The sequence below is a fragment of the Pinus tabuliformis genome, chromosome 5_1 (assembly GCF_031772625.1).
Source record: "Pinus tabuliformis cultivar Carrire ecotype Pingquan chromosome 5_1, CPIR1, whole genome shotgun sequence".
Taxonomy (NCBI): domain Eukaryota; kingdom Viridiplantae; phylum Streptophyta; class Pinopsida; order Pinales; family Pinaceae; genus Pinus; species Pinus tabuliformis.
This window is the reverse complement of record NC_142305.1, coordinates 250,182,546-250,203,993: the sequence shown is the minus strand read 5'-3', so window position 1 is coordinate 250,203,993 and position 21,448 is coordinate 250,182,546. Positions and strand designations below refer to the sequence as shown.

General features: G+C 40.4%; 1 protein-coding gene across 4 annotated transcripts in view; it reads right to left on the bottom strand.

Moving 5' to 3' along the window:
• Positions 1 to 21,448, bottom strand: part of LOC149164347 (uncharacterized) — a 309,541-nt gene that overhangs the window by 54,417 nt on the left and 233,676 nt on the right. For all 4 annotated transcript variants that reach the window (XM_089432068.1, XM_089432067.1, XM_089432069.1 and 1 more), the window contains 3 exons: positions 18,238 to 18,310; positions 18,001 to 18,062; positions 17,543 to 17,920 (listed from right to left, as the gene is read on the bottom strand). In XM_089432068.1, coding sequence (XP_089288194.1) covers positions 17,543 to 17,920; positions 18,001 to 18,062; positions 18,238 to 18,310 — 513 coding nt within the window. The remainder of the gene's footprint in view (positions 1 to 17,542; positions 17,921 to 18,000; positions 18,063 to 18,237; positions 18,311 to 21,448) is intronic.

The following is a 21,448-nucleotide window of genomic DNA, read 5'->3' as shown; positions in this document are numbered from 1 at the left end:
AATTTTGACCAAGAGATCTCCAAAGCCTTGGGCCTATATTTGCTCTCTAAACCCTAGCTTTTCATTGTTTTACTACTGCTGTATATTTTGTTTCATAACAGTGATAATTAGGCCCTAAAATCACGTTTAAATTAGTCAACATAACTCAAAATAGCAAAAATTGAATTTTCCAAAATTTTGGCCACTTGGGCATCAAGGATCTAGCCTAGATCTAAGTTTTTGTTTGTTGGAATTTAAACATCTTTTAGTCTGGGTACTTGGTGCACACATTGAACCTTTTGATGCATGATATTGTGAAGCATAAAGAATGTGGATGGATTAATGAGCTTTAAAAGAGAGGGAAGCAACTCATTAAATTTATCACAGGGCATACAAGGGTAAACTAGTTTTATGGCACTTGCTCCAAGTTGTTGTTGCTTAAACTTGCAAAAATAAGATTTGCAAGTTATTAACTCACCTTTAGGCGGCTAGTGAAAGTGAGACAAACTTTAACTAATATGGTGACTTTTGAATCATGGGAGGAAATTAACACTGATAGAGATGGTGCTAATGTAGCCAAAGACACTATTCTTGACATGTTCTTTTGGTCACAGATTAAATGTGTTTTGCAATTCACCAAACCAAATTATTACATGATCAAGCTTGCAAATTCAGATCGGCCAGTAATTGGGAGGTGTATGAGAAAATGGATAGCATGTTGGGGCAGATTAAAGAGATTGTTGAGCATAGAGATATCACCTTGTACAATTATATTCATGCAAAGGTGGAAAATTGATGGCATATGCTAAACGTTCCATTGCATGCCTTAGCATATGTTCTGACACCTAAATACTATCATCCATCATGGCTTTCAACACCAGCACCTTGGGGCGAGGTAGCAAGAGAAAACCAAACCTAGATCCAGAGGTTCTATCTGGTTATATGAGAGCATTGTGTCGAGCCAACAGGTAACTCCTCAAATGAGATTATATTATTCATTTAGGTTGTTCATAGTTATATAAATGAGGGAGTGACTGTTGAGTTTCATCTCCCGATGACTCTCCATTTTCTCTTATTATTTATTTACACTATTTACATTGTTCACCCAATCCCTATGATTAAGTGTCAACATTCCGCCCCTTAATCTGAAAGGATTTTGGTGAGTCCAAGCATCGTTCTGAATCTTTCAAGCTTTTCTCTTCCAAGCGCTTTGGTGAAGATGTCTGCAATCTGCTCATTAGTGGAACAATGGCAAAGATGGATTGTTTTGGCCTCTAACATGATGTCGAATCAGATGATATTTTGTATTGATGTGCTTCGTTCGATCATGGAACTTTGGGTTCTTGGCCAGCTTTATTGTCGAGGTATTGTCAATCATGAGGGGAGTCGAATGTACTTGTTTTACCTGCAAATCTTCCAGAATTTTCCTGAGCCACAAAATTTCTTTTGTTGCCTCAACTGCTGCCACATGTTGTGCCTCTGTTGTGGAATCTGTTGGAACTAATTGTTTGTGTGATCTCCAGGAGACAGTTCTTGATCCAAGACTCATAGCATAACCAAAAATAGATACCCCAGTTTCTTTGTCTCCATCGAAGTCTGAATCAGAGTATCCAATCAAGCTGAAGTCGCCCACCTGTGTATACTTGAGTCCAAAGTCTTGAGTTCCCTTCAATTACTTTAGAACTCTTTTTGCAGCAGACCAATGTCCCTCACAAGGCTTTTTCATAAACTTGGAGAGGATTCCAACAACAAACGAAATGTCTGGTCTGGTAGTAGTTAGGTAGTTGAGACTTCCTACAAGCTGTCTATACTTTGTTGCATCCTCAAATTCTTTTCCTTCAATGGATGTGAACTTTAAGTTTTGTTCCATTGGAGTAGTCAGAGGATTGCATTCAGCCATCCCAAACCTGTTCAACAGATCTCCAATTTACTTTTGAGAAAGGAATATGGACTTCGGATGTTGAGTTACTTCAATACCAAGATAGTAATGAACATAGCCCAAATCAGTCATTTCAAAACCTTTCCTCAATTCCTTCTTTATGGATGCAATGTAGCTCTCATTGTTCCCTGTCATCAAAAGATCATCAACATATGCCACAAGATATACAATTGTTTTGCCAACTTTCTTGACAAACAAAGTTGCATCATATCATTTTAAAGAACCATATTTATAATTAATCTTAATAAATAATTGAAACAAAACAATTAAAATGAAATATAATTAAAATAATTATGACCCTAATAAATCATAAATTAAAAAAATAATAAAATATAATTAGAACAATTATGACACCAATAAATCATAATTTAAACAATAATTTAATAAATTAATAATCCCTAAGATCTGTCGACAATGCATCTCAAACATCTATTTATTGAACTAAATAATAAGACCAGTCTTCCACAAATCATTCACATCCTGAAGATGAACCACCGTTGTTGGTTCGAAACGTCAATCAGAACAAAAACCTAATGCGAGATGAATCCGAAAGATAACCTACACAAGATCATAATGTTTGAAATTGACTTTCAGAAGATGCTCAGTTAGTTTTTCATACCAAGCTCGCGGTGCTTGTTTGAGGCCACTCAAGGATTTCACAAGTTTGCATACTTTATGTTCACGTCCTTTCACAGCAAATCCTTCAGGTTGGGGCATAAAAACATTCTCTTTTAGATCTCCATTCAAGAAATCAGTTTTTACATCCATTTGATAGACTTTCCAATCGTTCTGAGCTGCTAGTGCAAAGAGTGTCCGGATGGTAGCCCATTTTGTTTGGGGGGGAGCAAAAGTCTCCTCATAATCGACCCCTTCCTTCTATGCAAAACCTTTTGCCACAAGCCTGGCTTTGTGCTTGTCAAGTGAGCCATCAACTTTATACTTGTTATTGTAGACCCACTTGCAACCAATTGGTTTGGTTCCCAATGGAGGATCAACCAACTTCCAAGTGCCATTCTTTATCAAGGCATCATATTCCTTTTGCATCGCTTCTTTCCATTCATCATGAGAAGCGGCTTCTTTGAAGGAAGTTGGTTCAAAATCTGTAGACAATTCAATTCACAATCATAAGAAACGTCCATATCAACAGGTGAATCAGAGTCATCTACATCACCCGGGTTGAATTTCTAATTCTTGTCTTTCCAACCTCATCAGGATGAACACTTTCAAGTGTCTTTGTCAGCCACTTTGGGGGACCTTTCTGAGATGGTCCAGGCTGCTCAGTTGATTGAGTTGGGACTGAATCAAGATTGAGTCTCCCAATTCTGTCAATCACATCACTCAAAGTATCATCTGTTGTTGGAGTTTCATGCGGGGGAGAGAGTGCTTAAGAAGAAGATTCCACAAGTTGATCTAGTATAGGAATCCCCCCTTCAAGATATGGAATCTAATTACCAAATCCTTGAAATGATTTTGCATTTGTGAATCTATCCAAGCGATCAAGTTGTCGCTCAACAACATTGTCAGTTTTGGATGATTCAAGAAAGATTACATCTCTAGATACAACAAACTTTTTATTGACTTCATCATAGAGACGGTATGCTTTGGAGGTGTTTGAATACCCCAGGAAGATACACTTATGACTCCTTGCACCAAGTTTGTTTCTATGTACCTTTGGTATCAAGGCAAAACATGTCAAAGACCCTAAGATGCTTTACCAAAGGAATGTGCCCATACCACATTTCATAAGGAGTCTTGTTTCTAATAGCATTAGATGGACATCTATTCTTTACATATACAGCACATAGAATTGCATCAACCCAAAACATCAATTTTACATTCTTGAAAAACATCATGGAGAACACCATATTTAAGATTGTCCTATTCATTCTTTCAGCTACTCCGTTCTATTGGGGATTATAAGGCACAGTTGTTTGATGTTTGATCCCATGTTGGCGAAGATAGTTTTCAAATTCATTTGAAGTGTATTCTTTTCCATTATCAGTGTGAATAGAGCCAATATGAGATTGTGCATCATTTTCAATCCATGTATGAAAGTTCTTGAATGTTTGAAAAGCATCAGATTTGTTCTTCAATAAATAAACCCAACACATTCTGGTGTAGTTATCAATAAATGTCATCATATATTTATTTCTATTTGCAGAGGGAATAGGCATTGGACCACATAAATCTGAATGAATGAGTTCAATTTTTCTATGTGCTCTGGAATGTGAATCATGAAAACATTGTTTGCTATGCTTTCCAAGAATGCAAGCATCACATTGCTTAAGTTTCCTAGGAATTGTAGGCAAACCAGTACCACCATTTTTCTTCAACAAGCAGAGGCTGTCATAGTTCAAGTGACCAAATCTAGCATGCCATAATAAACTTGATGGAAACGCACCTTCTTCATAATGAGAATTGTATGAGAAATTTTGTTCATGAGCAGAGGTACCTTGCAGCTTGAGAAGCCTTTCTTCTTCTATCCCCGTCATGACAAGTGAGTGATCTGATGCTTTTCTCACCTCAACCTTGCCATCAAACATATGAATGGAGTGTCTTTGCTGACGAATGTGGACCAAGGACAACAAGTTTCTCCGCAGCTGTGGAAGATATAAAACATGATGCAGAAGAAAGTCAGGAAGACCATGCAATTTAAGCCTGATTGTGCCAAGCCCTGATGGCTTGAGTTTTGATTTGTCTGCAAAGTATACTACTCCATCAACATTGTCAGTAAACTCTTCAAAAAAATCTCTTCTAAAGGTCATGTGGCAAGTTGCTCCTGAATCAAGCAACTAATCATTTTTCCAAGAAACAAGTGAAGCATTAAATAAGTCTTCATTTACTCCAATATTACAGTGTGCCACAACATAGTGAGCGGATTCAGGTGCTTTACCTTTCTCTTTGTCATTAGTTTTACCTTTGGGTTGGTTTGTTTCCTGCTCAATTCTATCCTAAGGCAACTTACATGTGGATGCATCATGTGATCCATCTCTTTTGCAACATATGCAATGCAAATCTGACTTTTCTCCTTGAGAGTGTCTGCCCCCTTGCCTCTGAAATTGCTTCTTCCTCTTCGACCACCTCTTCCTCTAGAAGAATCTTGAGCAAGATTCTTCTCTCTATGTGCAAGACACACAGTCTCTTCAGAAGACTGAGGAGTTGTCTTCTTCCCAAAAGCTTCAAATTTTTTCACAAGGGAGCCAAAGCTAATTTCTTTGAGGTTTCCATTTGCTTGAATAACTCAAGATAATTTGAGTAAGTGGGATAAAGTGCCTTGACAAAAGCTATCAGAGGAATGTCCAATTCAACATTAGAGACTTTGATATCACGCATAATAGATTTTACTTCTGATGCAAGAGCAAGAGGATCATCATTTTGTAATTCAAGGCTGAACAATTTAATCATGAGTTGAACAACTTCAAGTGCAAAGTGTGAGTCATAGAGTTCCTTCAATTTTTGTAAGGCTTCGAAAGCATTTGAAATGGTGAAATATGGTGACTCACCTCTTCATTTACTGATGTTGCAATCAAGGCATAAGCCTTGTTGTTCTTATTTTCCCAAATGGTGAATTCCTTGTCTAAGGTAGGTTGTTCTAGTTCTTTGTCTCCGTCTCCAACACACACTCCTTTCCATAGCTCATTAAAAATGAGAGTGTGTTTGATTTTCCGTGACCATTCTAGATAGTTCTCCTTGCCGATGAGAACCACTCCCACAATAGATATCAATGAATGCATTTCTTTTTTAACTGTGCACTGTAAAAAAAATATACTTTGCTGCCAATATATAAAATATTTTCACTTCTGGTGTTAATGAAAAAAATTGCACTGTAATAGCAATATTCTGAAGAAAAGAAATGCAATTCTGGTCAAGAATGCAGTTCTAGTAAAAACTGCAGTATGGAGGGAGCAGCGTACTGGAGGGAGCAGCATACTGGAGGGAGCAGCGTACGCGTGGAGAGGAGGGCCGTATGGAAACAACACGTATTACACAGCAGAGAGTTGTTGGTGAAGGCTAGAGATAGCAGCGTATACACTGAGTCACATTCGAAATGCTGCAAGAATGCTTCTATGGGCCAGATAGCGCACCAGGACTGTTGGCGGCCTCATAAAACAGTGCGTTGCGAAGTAAGGAGAAATGTAAGCAGAGTGGTATGGGAGTTGCAAGGGGAGGTACACCAAGCTTTACACCAAGCGTTACACCAGTTATCACACAGAGGGCAGAGAACTGAAGAATATGGCAAACTGCAAGACAAATTTCTGAAAAATGGCAAAAGGGAGTTACAATGGCAGACTGCAATGCCAAAAATGGAGTTGGCTCTGATACCATGTCAGGTCAGGAGGTAACTCCTCAAATGAGATTATATTATTCATATAGGTTGTTCATAGTTATATTCATGAGGGATTCACTGTTGAGTTTCATCTCCCGATGACTCGCCATTTTCTCTTATTATTTATTTACACTATTTATAGTTTTTCACCCAATTCCTATGATTAGGTGTCAACACATTGGATAAATTAGTCCCCGATGAGGAGGAGGCTGCCATGGTATGAAAACAGTTGAGCAACTATACGCTTAGCACTGGTCCATTTGGGAGCTTGCATGCAATTAGAGATCGAGAGAATTTTTCTTCTCTTGAGTGGTGGAACATGCATGGAGGTGCTACTCCACTTCTACATATTTTGGCATTGTGGGTGCTATCACAGGTGGTAAACACTTTTCCTACAGAGAGGTGTTGGAGTTCTTATTCTTTCATCCACAGTGTTAAAAGGAACGGGTTAAATTTAGACCAGGCAGGGAGCTTGGTCTATGTTCGCTACAATGTGTGATTGTTGTCACAATACTATGATGATGCAAAGACTAATAAAGACCTTAAGTTTGGGACAGAAATCCAGAGGAGCCCAATTTGGAGGATGGAGTGTTGCAATTAGAGCAATTAGAAGATGCTCTTATCCATGACAATCGAGTTGAGATGCCACCCCCATCCGGTCCCTTGGTTTCCAAGTTCCATGCTTCAACACTAACAGCAGGGGCTTCATCTTCGTCAGTTCCACAGTCACTGCCAAAACTTCCAAAGCCACCATCTTATTCATTGCCACCACGTGGAGGCTCATGTCTTGTTCGTGGTAGAAGGAGATATTAGTAGATATATTCACAGTTTACTACTTGTGTCATAGATTAGACTTGTAGACTCATGTTGTGAATTTGAAATTTTTTGTCTTACCCTTCCTAGTTCAGTGTGTACTTGAGTCTTGGTGGTGGCGAAGTGGCCTATTTTGTAAGCATTATTATTTGAATTTTGGACATGACTCATGTTGACAGTTGCTGACTTGCTAGATAAGTTACTTGAATGTTTGATGATTTTATCTTCTAAATGTTTTATGTTTTATGATATGCTTAAAAATTTGATGTATGTTTGTAATTGCTAGAATCTAGATGGTTGATGCTCGAATAATTAATTATTGATGTACAACGAAATATGGATGCCATGTCTATCTTGATTTATGTAAAAATATGCATGTTTTCATGTCTTCTACAGCGAATTTGGTATTTGGGATGTTTTTTTAATATAAATGCAAAAAAAAATATAATATATATATATAGTAGATGCTTTTGAGACGCTTCGCTTCATAGATTTTGGGAAATGACGCTTTTGCGTACCCGCTTCCAAAAAACGTCACGCTTCGTGCAAGATTGGCCCGACCAAACACAAGGTCTACGATACCTAATATAGAGCCTCACATGGTGGTTACAAAACTTTTGACTTGTGACCTTGGGTTTACAATAGTATGAAACGCTACAAAAATGTATATGTACCCCCGCTGACATAAGGGGTAACATGGCCCTTTGTAAATTAGCTACATTATCTTTTCAAGAGTGGCCTTCGTTTAATATCCTTATTGTCTTAATTGAAATAAACAGGAAGCAATCCCATAAGTCAGGCACAAACAAGGAAAGGACAGACCTCCTTATGACCTCAAAATGGATGGGAGAAAGTGAAAATAAAATTTGAGACAAGCACTGAAAAAGATAGGCAAGTGCATAACCAACAAATGAAACTCGATGTCAAAATTTTCTAAAACAGATAATTGAACATATCATCGGGTCTTATGGCACCTAGGTCTTATTACCCACCATTTTGTGGGTGATATCCCTAGGAAAAAAAATTTCTCCAAGATGGTCCTCAGCCGGCAGCCAACAGCCACCAACTAGCTCGTTGGGCCACTTCTCCGCAACCTGAGCCAACCATGTGGTCCCTCACCCATCTGTTATGATCGTATGTTTGAAGGTGGACCTCCTGAACCTAAAGGTATGCCTTGTCATTTGGTAATTGAGTATTGTAGTTTGTTTATCATGGACACTTATAGGCATGGATTAATGGGGGGATTCGGTGAAAAGAGTGGGCTAGGTTTGTGCTCTTGTCCCCTAGTCCTCTTTTGGATGTTAACCATGAACCCTAGTCCTGTGGGATCTCTTTCACTGATCTTTAGGCTTTAGGGATGGTACTACATGTGAAACCCTTATTTTGGTTCTACGGTCCCGCTCCCTCATCCACGTATACTACTTCCCTTCCACTCATTATAACCACATTCATCATTTCTCCCACCTGGGTTCACATAGGGTTAGCCTTCCCCTTCCCCTTGCCCACACCTTGGGTCAGGCCTAGAATGATGCCCTGGAGGTTGATGCAGCTGAAAACAAAGATAAAAGCATAATTGGCCACATTCAACGGGAAGATGTACCACAAAAAAAAAACATGGCCAAGACAAACACATTTAACACATGGGCAAAAGTCAATACATGAGCTCTACCCCATCGTGGCCATCACCTTGGTTCCTATAGGCCCTAAATGAGCCTCCTTTATCATTTAGGAACCCATGATTGTCCCAACCCCTGGTGGGAAATGAACCGCCCTACCTCAAAGGGGGTATCCACTGCTACATCACTCACATCTTGCTCTTATCCCTTGAGCCCCAAGTAGTCAATTAAAGAAAAATCATAAAAGGAAAAAGGCATATAAAGAAAGTTGGAAAAATCAAGGTCGAGGCACCTCATGTACCACGATTCCTCCCTCATGTACAGCGAATTTGGTATTTGGGATGTTTTTTTAATATAAATGCAAAAAAAATATAATATATATATATAGTAGATGCTTTTGAGACGCTTCGCTTCATAGATTTTGGGAAATGACGCTTTTGCGTACCCGCTTCCAAAAAACGTCCACGCTTCGTGCAAGATTGGCCCGACCAAACACAAGGTCTACGATACCTAATATAGAGCCTCACATGGTGGTTACAAAACTTTTGACTTGTGACCTTGGGTTTACAATAGTATGAAACGCTACAAAAATGTATATGTACCCCCGCTGACATAAGGGGTAACATGGCCCTTTGTAAATTAGCTACATTATCTTTTCAAGAGTGGCCTTCGTTTAATATCCTTATTGTCTTAATTGAAATAAAGAGGAAGCAATCCCATAAGTCAGGCACAAACAAGGAAAGGACAGACCTCCTTATGACCTCAAAATGGATGGGAGAAAGTGAAAATAAAATTAGAGACAAGCACTGAAAAAGATAGGCAAGTGCATAACCAACAAATGAAACTCGATGTCAAAATTTTCTAAAACAAATAATTGAACATATCATCGGGTCTTATGGCACCTAGGTCTTATTACCCACCATTTTGTGGGTGATATCCCTAGGAGAAAAAATTTCTCCAAGATGGTCCTCAGCCGGCAGCCAACAGCCACCAACTAGCTCGTTGGGCCACTTCTCCGCAACCTGAGCCAACCATGTGGTCCCTCACCCATCTGTTATGATCGTATGTTTGAAGGTGGACCTCCTGAACCTAAAGGTATGCCTTGTCATTTGGTAATTGAGTATTGTAGTTTGTTTATCATGGACACTTATAGGCATGGATTAATGGGGGGATTCGGTGAAAAGAGTGGGCTAGGTTTGTGCTCTTGTCCCCTAGTCCTCTTTTGGATGTTAACCATGAACCCTAGTCCTGTGGGATCTCTTTCACTGATCTTTAGGCTTTAGGGATGGTACTACATGTGAAACCCTTATTTTGGTTCTACGGTCCCGCTCCCTCATCCACGTATACTACTTCCCTTCCACTCATTATAACCACATTCATCATTTCTCCCACCTGGGTTCACATAGGGTTAGCCTTCCCCTTCCCCTTGCCCACACCTTGGGTCAGGCCTAGAATGATGCCCTGGAGGTTGATGCAGCTGAAAAGAAAGATAAAAGCATAATTGGCCACATTCAACGGGAAGATGTACCACAAAAAACAAAACATGGCCAAGACAAACACATTTAACACATGGGCAAAAGTCAATACATGAGCTCTACCCCATCGTGGCCATCACCTTGGTTCCTATAGGCCCTAAATGAGCCTCCTTTATCATTTAGGAACCCATGATTGTCCCAACCCCTGGTGGGAAATGAACCGCCCTACCTCAAAGGGGGTATCCACTGCTACATCACTCACATCTTGCTCTTATCCCTTGAGCCCCAAGTAGTCAATTAAAGAAAAATCAAAAAAGGAAAAAGGCATATAAAGAAAGGTGGAAAAATCAAGGTCGAGGCACCTCATGTACCACGATTCCTCCCTCATGTACAGCGAATTTGGTATTTGGGATGTTTTTTAATATAAATGCAAAAAAAAATATAATATATATATATAGTAGATGCTCTTGAGACGCTTCGCTTCATAGATTTTGGGAAATGACGCTTTTGCGTACCCGCTTCCAAAAAACGTCCACGCTTCGTGCAAGATTGGCCCGACCAAACACAAGGTCTACGATACCTAATATAGAGCCTCACATGGTGGTTACAAAACTTTTGACTTGTGACCTTGGGTTTACAATAGTATGAAACGCTACAAAAATGTATATGTACCCCCGCTGACATAAGGGGTAACATGGCCCTTTGTAAATTAGCTACATTATCTTTTCAAGAGTGGCCTTCGTTTAATATCCTTATTGTCTTAATTGAAATAAAGAGGAAGCAATCGCATAAGTCAGGCACAAACAAGGAAAGGACAGACCTCCTTATGACCTCAAAATGGATGGGAGAAAGTGAAAATAAAATTAGAGACAAGCACTGAAAAAGATAGGCAAGTGCATAACCAACAAATGAAACTCGATGTCAAAATTTTCTAAAACAGATAATTGAACATATCATCGGGTCTTATGGCACCTAGGTCTTATTACCCACCATTTTGTGGGTGATATCCCTAGGAGAAAAAATTTCTCCAAGATGGTCCTCAGTCGGCACCCAACAGCCACCAACTAGCTCGTTGGGCCACTTCTCCGCAACCTGAGCCAACCATGTGGTCCCTCACCCATCTGTTATGATCGTATGTTTGAAGGTGGACCTCCTGAACCTAAAGGTATGCTTTGTCATTTGGTAATTGAGTATTGTAGTTTGTTTATCATGGACACTTATAGGCATGGATTAATGGGGGGATTCGGTGAAAAGAGTGGGCTAGGTTTGTGCTCTTGTCCCCTAGTCCTCTTTTGGATGTTAACCATGAACCCTAGTCCTGTGGGATCTCTTTCACTGATCTTTAGGCTTTAGGGATGGTACTACATGTGAAACCCTTATTTTGGTTCTACGGTCCGCTCCCTCATCCACGTATACTACTTCCCTTCCACTCATTATAACCACATTCATCATTTCTCCCACCTGGGTTCACATAGGGTTAGCCTTCCCCTTCCCCTTGCCCACACCTTGGGTCAGGCCTAGAATGATGCCCTGGAGGTTGATGCAGCTGAAAACAAAGATAAAAGCATAATTGGCCACATTCAACGGGAAGATGTACCACAAAAAACAAAACATGGCCAAGACAAACACATTTAACACATGGGCAAAAGTCAATACATGAGCTCTACCCCATCGTGGCCATCACCTTGGTTCCTATAGGCCCTAAATGAGCCTCCTTTATCATTTAGGAACCCATGATTGTCCCAACCCCTGGTGGGAAATGAACCGCCCTACCTCAAAGGGGGTATCCACTGCTACATCACTCACATCTTGTTCTTATCCCTTGAGCCCCAAGTAGTCAATTAAAGAAAAATCATAAAAGGAAAAAGGCATATAAAGAAAGGTGGAAAAATCAAGGTCGAGGCACCTCATGTACCACGATTCCTCCCTCATGTAGAGCGAATTTGGTATTTGGGATGTTTTTTTAATATAAATGCAAAAAAAAATATAATATATATATATAGTAGATGCTTTTGAGACGCTTCGCTTCATAGATTTTGGGAAATGACGCTTTTGCGTACCCGCTTCCAAAAAACGTCCACGCTTCGTGCAAGATTGGCCCGACCAAACACAAGGTCTACGATACCTAATATAGAGCCTCACATGGTGGTTACAAAACTTTTGACTTGTGACCTTGGGTTTACAATAGTATGAAACGCTACAAAAATGTATATGTACCCTCGCTGACATAAGGGGTAACATGGCCCTTTGTAAATTAGCTACATTATCTTTTCAAGAGTGGCCTTCGTTTAATATCCTTATTGTCTTAATTGAAATAAAGAGGAAGCAATCCCATAAGTCAGGCACAAACAAGGAAAGGACAGACCTCCTTATGACCTCAAAATGGATGGGAGAAAGTGAAAATAAAATTAGAGACAAGCACTGAAAAAGATAGGCAAGTGCATAACCAACAAATGAAACTCGATGTCAAAATTTTCTAAAACAGATAATTGAACATATCATCGGGTCTTATGGCACCTAGGTCTTATTACCCACCATTTTGTGGGTGATATCCCTAGGAGAAAAAATTTCTCCAAGATGGTCCTCAGCCGGCAGCCAACAGCCACCAACTAGCTCGTTGGGCCACTTCTCCGCAACCTGAGCCAACCATGTGGTCCCTCACCCATCTGTTATGATCGTATGTTTGAAGGTGGACCTCCTGAACCTAAAGGTATGCCTTGTCATTTGGTAATTGAGTATTGTAGTTTGTTTATCATGGACACTTATAGGCATGGATTAATGGGGGGATTCGGTGAAAAGAGTGGGCTAGGTTTGTGCTCTTGTCCCCTAGTCCTCTTTTGGATGTTAACCATGAACCCTAGTCCTGTGGGATCTCTTTCACTGATCTTTAGGCTTTAGGGATGGTACTACATGTGAAACCCTTATTTTGGTTCTACGATCCCGCTCCCTCATCCACGTATACTACTTCCCTTCCACTCATTATAACCACATTCATCATTTCTCCCACCTGGGTTCACATAGGGTTAGCCTTCCCCTTCCCCTTGCCCACACCTTGGGTCAGGCCTAGAATGATGCCCTGGAGGTTGATGCAGCTGAAAACAAAGATAAAAGCATAATTGGCCACATTCAACGGGAAGATGTACCACAAAAAACAAAACATGGCCAAGACAAACACATTTAACACATGGGCAAAAGTCAATACATGAGCTCTACCCCATCGTGGCCATCACCTTGGTTCCTATAGGCCCTAAATGAGCCTCCTTTATCATTTAGGAACCCATGATTGTCCCAACCCCTGGTGGGAAATGAACCGCCCTACCTTAAAGGGGGTATCCACTGCTATATCACACACATCATGCTCTTATCCCTTGAGCCCCAAGTAGTCAATTAAAGAAAAATCATAAAAGGAAAAAGGCATATAAAGAAAGTGGAAAAATCAAGGTCGAGGCACCTCATGTACCACGATTGCTCCCTCCTATACTTTATATACCCAAGTGTGGGCTTCCCTTTTATTAGCTACCCTTGTACCCCAGCATGTGGCCTAGGGCTACCCCTTTTCATCCCCTACTCCATTCATCTCTTTATCACATGCCACCACCCTTTAAAAGATGTACCTTGGACATACTATCCTCTTTAGAAGCAGAAACCACCTAATAGGATACTTGGTTAACCCCATTTGGAGTTTGAAGACATTAGCACATGCTAAAGCCCACTATGGAAAGGCATGCCATTATGAAGTCCCCACCTATTGTCCATGGTTTGTAAGCTTTGTTACTCAATTTCCTTGATGACTTGTTGTACTAGAAGGATAGGGGACGCATTGTATCTTATTCAGGATTGTAGGTGGTCTCCATTTTGGGTTTGGTCTCCCTATACGAAGTCCTAACCCTCCAGAGGGCTACATTGGCACATGTAGTGTGTGTTGAGAGCCATGGGCCTCCATAGTAGTAGACAGCACTCCGTCAATCCCCAGAGATGTTCATAGATTGCTCGAGATTCACCTATTGGATGAGGAAGATGCACCTAGTTCACCTCTGCCCAGCCAGCCCCACAGTTGTACCATGCACTTGGCAGATGACCCAAGTCTTGTATGTTGGTGGGGCATTACTTGCACCATCTTTTGAGGCCTTTCAGATGGTCTACAGGCATCTTCGACTTACTTGGAGACCCATGAGGTCACTTGTGTGCCCTCACACCCATTGGGAGCACCACAGGTTTATTATGTGGAGAACAAGGGGCCAACCCCTTGTCCATTACTTTTGGAAGTCCTATTCATCATTATGGCACTTATGGACTTCATCAGGCTTCTTAGAAGGCCCAACGACATGTATTATTGATCATTCGACCTCTTGAGAGGCTTGTTATTTTGTTTATGAGCTAGTTTGGTGGGCTTGTCACCAAAAGTTAGTTATTTGCACATTATTTTTATTTTAGGGGCTAATGTAGGCTCAAGTAGCTAAATCGAACTCATTAGGAGTGTATAAATACAAATGATGAGAGTTCATTTCTCATCATCACTTGGTTTGGACTTGTATCTCTCTTGAGATTTTCGCTATTCCTTCTTGGTGGACAAAATTTTGGAGCGTGGATGAATTTTCATGTATGGATTGTCTTTTCTTTTCTTGATTGGCAATTTTATTGGTGGTTGGATATATTCTCTTACATGTAAGTACAAATTTAATGCTATTTATTCTTTTACTTTGTCACATACATTGATAATGAGATTTTCGCTATACTAGGGCTAGTTGTTGCATGCATTTACTGCAAAATTGTGGAATTATGTTTCTATATAGCATATCTCTATGTATGGGCCATGTATGTTGAATGAACTCTCCTAGGGATAATTCTATGGTCAAATTTATCATGATAAGCCACTTCACCTTGCAAAACGAAGTATAAAAGATTTTAAGGTCACTCACCTTTGCCCTAATGACAAGCGAAGTTGATCTTAGAGCCTCCTTGAACTAGAAACGAAGTCTATCTTCATATTCTTCTTGATTCCAATCTCCCCAAAGGATTAGGCATTGGTCTACCATAAGGTGATCACTTAAAGAAACATTTTTCTTCAACTCTCCTTTATTCTAGGTCTAGCCGCATTAGGGCTCCTATGGCATCATTTTTCCGACAAATCCCCCATAGAAAAACTTCAATCTCTTGGTCTCAATTGCGCTAGTGTCTCTCCTAGGCCTCCTCCAAATTTGAGGAAATTTCGACGGTGGAGTTGTGAAATATCCCAAGCCATAGCCTCGAGATTGGTTTTTGCCCTAAGTTTCCCTAGGCTAGTTCCTCATAGGGATCATTTTGCACCTTCAACTGAAAATCAATTCTTTGATCCCTTTGTCCTCCTTGTTTAGGTCAAGTCTATCATTGGTTGCCAAACTCCTTGACCTAACTTGGGTCCAATTGATCTCATGGGGTGCCATACCTTTGAAAAGTCAACTCTTCAAAAACTAATTGGGAAACCAAGTTCAACAAGGATTTTAGGGTTTTGGAAGCTCCTTTACAATGCGCACTCCTTAAACCTAGCCCTAAATCCTCATCCCCTTCTCCTAGAAAGCTTTGTGTTGAAGTTTCTAAGTCTATCAGTTAGAAACCCTCCATGCACTTTACTGATTTATTCCTACCTACGTGTTTCGTTACTTAACAAGTTATTTACAATGTAAATACTGAAAATAAACACTAGTGCATGCTCAACATATTACAGATCATCAACTGAAGGAAACAGAAACAAGCACACAAAATGACACTGTTATTTTTGGACCAATGTCCACGGAAAAAACCCAATGCGAGAAAACCGGTGCAGCTATCTGAGGGTTTTCTTATTAAGCAATTCAGAGTACAATCTAGGAGCTAAACCCGGCTTACCCAACAGAGAATTTCCTTGGCAATAGTACCTCTCAATTTGAGACAAATGTCCCAGCTGAAACCCCAGATAAACCTTCTGACATCTCCTCAGCTCCAATCTGCCCCAGAAACCCCAACGTATCCCTTTCTGGACTGCGTCAGCTCCTCTCTGCCCAGCGCTGGCCCTGCGTCACCCTAAATGGGTCTGCGTCAGCCTTAGGAGGCCCTGTGTCACCCTTCTGGCCCTCTGCGTCAGCAACGCTAGCCTCTTTGAAGCTTTGCGCAGCTCCCGGCTACCTCTGCGTGGCCCTACGTGAGCCCTGGTTGCTACTGCGTCACTCTCTCTGGCTACTGCACTGCTCTTCCGGCACTATCTCTGCCTCTCTGTCTCTCTGTACTCAATGCCCCTCAGCTGCAACTCCGATCACTGATTCTATTTCTCTTAGCAAACCCCACTCTAGAGAATAGAATGACTAATCACTCTGGTGTATTCTCCAACTGACTCTCAAGCCTCCTCTTATACTTTTCATATTGGTCCTTCAACGGCCGAGATTACATCTCTAATCAATGGCTAAAATTAGATTTGGCTTGATCCATGTCTTTTGGAACCTTCTAACCCAGTTTTATATTAATACACATTAATTTTTTTTCCCTAAGTTTAAACTTAGGAACTCCATTAAAAATATTAATTATTTTAATATCTCCCAAACCAAGTAGAATCTGCCCAAACCATTTATGGGACATGGAGATCTCATGTGCTTCAGCCTCTCCTCCAATTTTCATGGCTAGAGCACATCCTATGCTACCCCAACTCAACACTTTGTACCTTGCTTAAAAAGCAAACAAGTCACATTCTTGAGCCTCCCCTAGGAAAGGCTCCTCGAGATCACTTCACACCTATCTTAGCTGATCTATCCTTTATAAGTGATTCTCTATATATCGGGTCTCCTCCCATTGGTGAAAGTCCGTAAAGAGTAGGAAGCTTTAGCTATGGTGACAAAGGACTATAGCTTCATTGTTGCTCTTGTCCTAGCAAGTGCCCCTCTAGGACCCCCTGCTAGTTTGAGTGGTAACTGGTCCAAAACCCCAATAACGCCCCCATTAAAGGTGGCAAGACAGTCGTTCAAACGACAAAATTAACAGTGAACAAAATCAAATACCAACAAGTGTCACAACATCATAATTGTCATAACATTAGTAGGTTGAACTTCCATATACTATACTGCAGAAAAAATATGAAATCAATTATACAATAGCATTAAGCCATCTTGACTTTAATTCTACAGGCCATCTTGTATCAAGGCGTCAAGTTTGCATTAATCTAGAAGTGTCTTATGATATTTTTTTCCACTAAAAGCAGGAAAATTTGTGGCAAAAGAAGGAACATCCTATACCTTACATATTCAACATAAGAAAAAAAATCCCCTTTTCTCTTCCAACAAACCATATGATGTAAACAGATTATGACAACACCGCTACCAAAAAAGACAAAAAAATGATCACAGAATGTGGAGCACAAATTCAGAAACACAGAGATCAGAATACTCACCTTAACTTAGCATCTTTGGATGACAGTATAGCCCGAGCATCTTTTGAATACATAAAAGTCAACATTCTTTCAAATGCTTCAAATGTGGACAGCTCAGTAGGTGAAGGAATTGAAAACGAATTGAAACAATATGCTGTAACACATGCCACACTTTTTTTTAAAAGATGTATCCCTTTCTGAAGGTCCTTGTCTACCACAGATGAATGGGAAGAGCTGCTGCCATAATCAAAACTGCTACTACCAGCTCTATCTAAATAAGGCATTCTGGGAGACTCCATAGATGCAACACCAAAGTCCATTGAACTATTGTCAGACCAAGAACTTTCTTCACTGGTAGTAGAGTAGTTTTGTCTTGGAATAAAAAGAGGATGCTCCTTACTGCAGAAAAACATGTACGAATGTTATTTTCTCATTTTATTAAAGTGACATCATCTTACTCTTTGCATAAAAGTTGATACCTTTGAGAAGCTGGCCGAGCATCCCAGTATGAAGCTCTTTGCCATACGCGTGAACATGAAGCCTGAAAGCAAATTTACCACAATCATGAGAGTAAAAGTACGTGGAGGAAAATGAATGCAAAGTACTGTAATTTTCAGATATAAGCTAGTGTTAAGAGTAACACCGCTTACATTTATTTTGATTGAATATTGTTATCTTTGATACTTCACTTAAAATAACTAAACATTAAAACTTACTGCAAATCCAGAATTAAGAAGCAGTGGGGCATAGAGGTAACGGACTACAAGGTTCAATAGCTGCACCATATACCTGCATGCCACTTCAATCTATCAAAAACATATATATTACATACAACAGAATAAAATAGGCTTCATAATTACTGTGATAGTCTTAACAAGTGACAAATTCCAAGAAATCTATCAATTATAGAAGATGTATTCCACCAGGATGTCTTATCTATATCTATATGGAGAGTGAGGCAGGCAGACAGACACAGACAAACAGAGATAAATCGAGGGGAATATATCAGAGTAACTTATAACATCAACATTTATGTATATCATCATTCAAACAGCACAAAAGTGAATAGATAGCTGATAATACACGTCAAAAAACAAAAGTTGTCTTCACATGTAAGAGTGGGGATGCAGATCAGGACCAAGCCTATTCATAACAGGCACCACATGCCAAGATAATCAAGCCATACATCATCATATATTTATATAGCTAGTGGTGTTGCTGGGGTTATTTGGCGTAAAATTAGCCATGTCAAGCAGAATCTTAGCTAATCTGTAATATCCCCCTCACATAGGTTGCTAAAAGGGAAGCCTTCAGCCCTGTTGCCCACCAAAAGTGGGTACCCCTAGGAGAACTTTTCTACTATTCATCTTTTTCCAACCGGCAGCCAGCAGCCCCTGAGAGCCACCCATAGCTGATGTGATGATGTGCCAATTTATCTCCGCTCCCTACATCAGTTATATGTTTTCTCGCTCATCTGTTGAGAGCGTATGTCAAAAGGTGGGCAATCCGACCCAAAATGTATGTTTTTCATTGCAGAAACGGGTGCTTATGCTTGTTTATCATTGGGCATTTTCGGCATGGATTATTGGGTGACTTGGAAGAAGGAAGAGTTATGACCGTGGTTTTGTTCCCTCACCTTAAATGGGGGGTTAATCCTCAATCCTAGTCCCGTGGGATCTCCCGTATTGGCCTTTATGCTTTAGGAAGGGTACTACTTTGGAAACCCCGATTTTGGTAGTGTGGTCCCGTTTTCCCGTTCCATACTTTTCACTCTCCTCCGCACATTATGAGCCTTATTTCATCATTTTCCTTCTCTAGGTCCACATGACCACTGGGTCCACAAGGCACTAACACACCCCCTCCCCTTGTCCACATATCTGGGTTGGACCTGGAAACATTGCCCCAAAGGTTGATGCAGCTAAAAGAAGTTAAAAGCATATCCTAGCCACAAGCAAGAAAGAAAAGAAAAAAATATTAGAAAATGCAAAAGATGGCTGGGACATTTAACATAGCACGTGGGAAAAAGCCAAACATGAGCTCTACCCTTATCATGGCCATCACTCTGGCTCCTAGGGCCCATGAGTGTCCCTCACATCATTAAGGAACCCATGCATGTGCCAAACCCTGGTGGGCAACAAACTACCCCACCTTAAGGGGGTAATAACTGCTTTCCTGGAGCCTCGAGCAGTAATACAAAGAAAAAATCGAGGAAAGGCAAAAGACAGATAAAGAGGGGTGAAAAATAAAGGTTGGGGTAACTCATGTATCCATGATTGCTCTCTCCTACATCTATATACCCAATATGTGGACATTCCTCATTAATGCCATCCTTGTACCCATGGCATCTGGCCTTGAGACCCCTATTTCCCAACCATTTCATCATCACTCACATGCCACCTATTAATTGAAGGGTGTACCAGGGACTTGCCTTTCCCTTTAGGGGTTGGGAACACCTTATAGGGTTGTCTATTAACTACTCCTACCTAGGGAGGGAACACTATTACAAGATTAAAGCCCCAAATTTGGAAGAGAAGTCCCATCTGAAGTCTCAATGTGCTCTTGATTAACAAGCTTGGTTCAGTTAGATGCACTAAAGAATTATTGTACCTGATGGTGAGGATGCAGCACTGGACATTATATGTGATTGGGGCAGGTGCTTTCGTCATGGGTTGGGCAACTTATCTAGGGCCTAAGTCCACTAGAGGAGCATATGACACCCTCTGGGTGAAGCGTTGAGAAGCATGGGACTCTTATATTTGCAGGGCATCACTATTTCACTCCATGGACACCTACAACACCACAGTGGTTTGCACTTTGCCCCATATTATTCACGAGATGATGCACTTGGACCAGCATGCCCCAATTGGCTTAGTAGTGTACACATGGTTTGGTAGTTGATTTGAGGCCTAGATGAGGTTTGTCTCACCCTTTGAGACGTGGGAGGGATAACACTGTTGTCTAAGCCTTCAACAATGGAGCAAATTCAGGGTATTCTATCACCACGAGAGCCATTAGATCCATTTGTACCCCAAACACAAAACTGGTGTCCACTTGGTGATTTGCATGGATGTCTAGGGGCCAACCCTTAGTAGATGATTTATGGAGCCCTCTTGATTCACCTTGGTACAAAGAGAGCTCAATGCATGCCTCCAAAGGGCCCACGCAGTGACAATGCCAGCTTGTGGGTTTATCTTTATGATTTTTCATCGGCTATATGGTTGGCTTGTAAGTTGTAACCACTATTAGTTTTGACCTCCATTTAACAACTAAGAGGGGCTTTAGGCTAAAATAGGACTTGATTAGACATGTTTATATATGAGAGACTAACTCATTTAGTCTCTCATCATCATCACACATGGAATTCGACTTTTTGAGAAGAACTTGTGCACTTGTTTCTTTTGGCTATTGGCGATCTTTTGGATGCATTGTGATATTTGGAAGCTATTTTTTATTGTCAGAGCTACTTCTTTGGATAATGGATGGATATGCTACTTGTTGTCTTGTAAGTGTTTATTGTTGAAGATTTTCTATCTTGAAATTGTCTAATGTATGGAATTGTTGCTTCTAGGTTATGTTATTTTGTGCCCTAATTGTTGAAAATTAATTTTGAAAGGTTATCTAGTTGAGTATTGCATATGTTATTAATTGTACATGTAATGAATGTTCCTAGTGGAGGAAATCTTTAATCTCTCAATCAAACTCCATTTTCTTTTGAAGTGGGTAAATGTTAAAAGTGGATACCTAGGGCATCAATTTTTAGCCTCCTTAGAAAGGATTTAGCTTATCTATTTCATCCTTGACTCCATATGCCTAAAGGACAAGGCACTAGTCCAAGTCATTAGTGATCAACCCAAAACTTTCTCCATATTTTTCTCCCCTAAAATCAGTTCGTTTACGGCTAGGGTAGAACTCTAGGGCTTGCAGCGA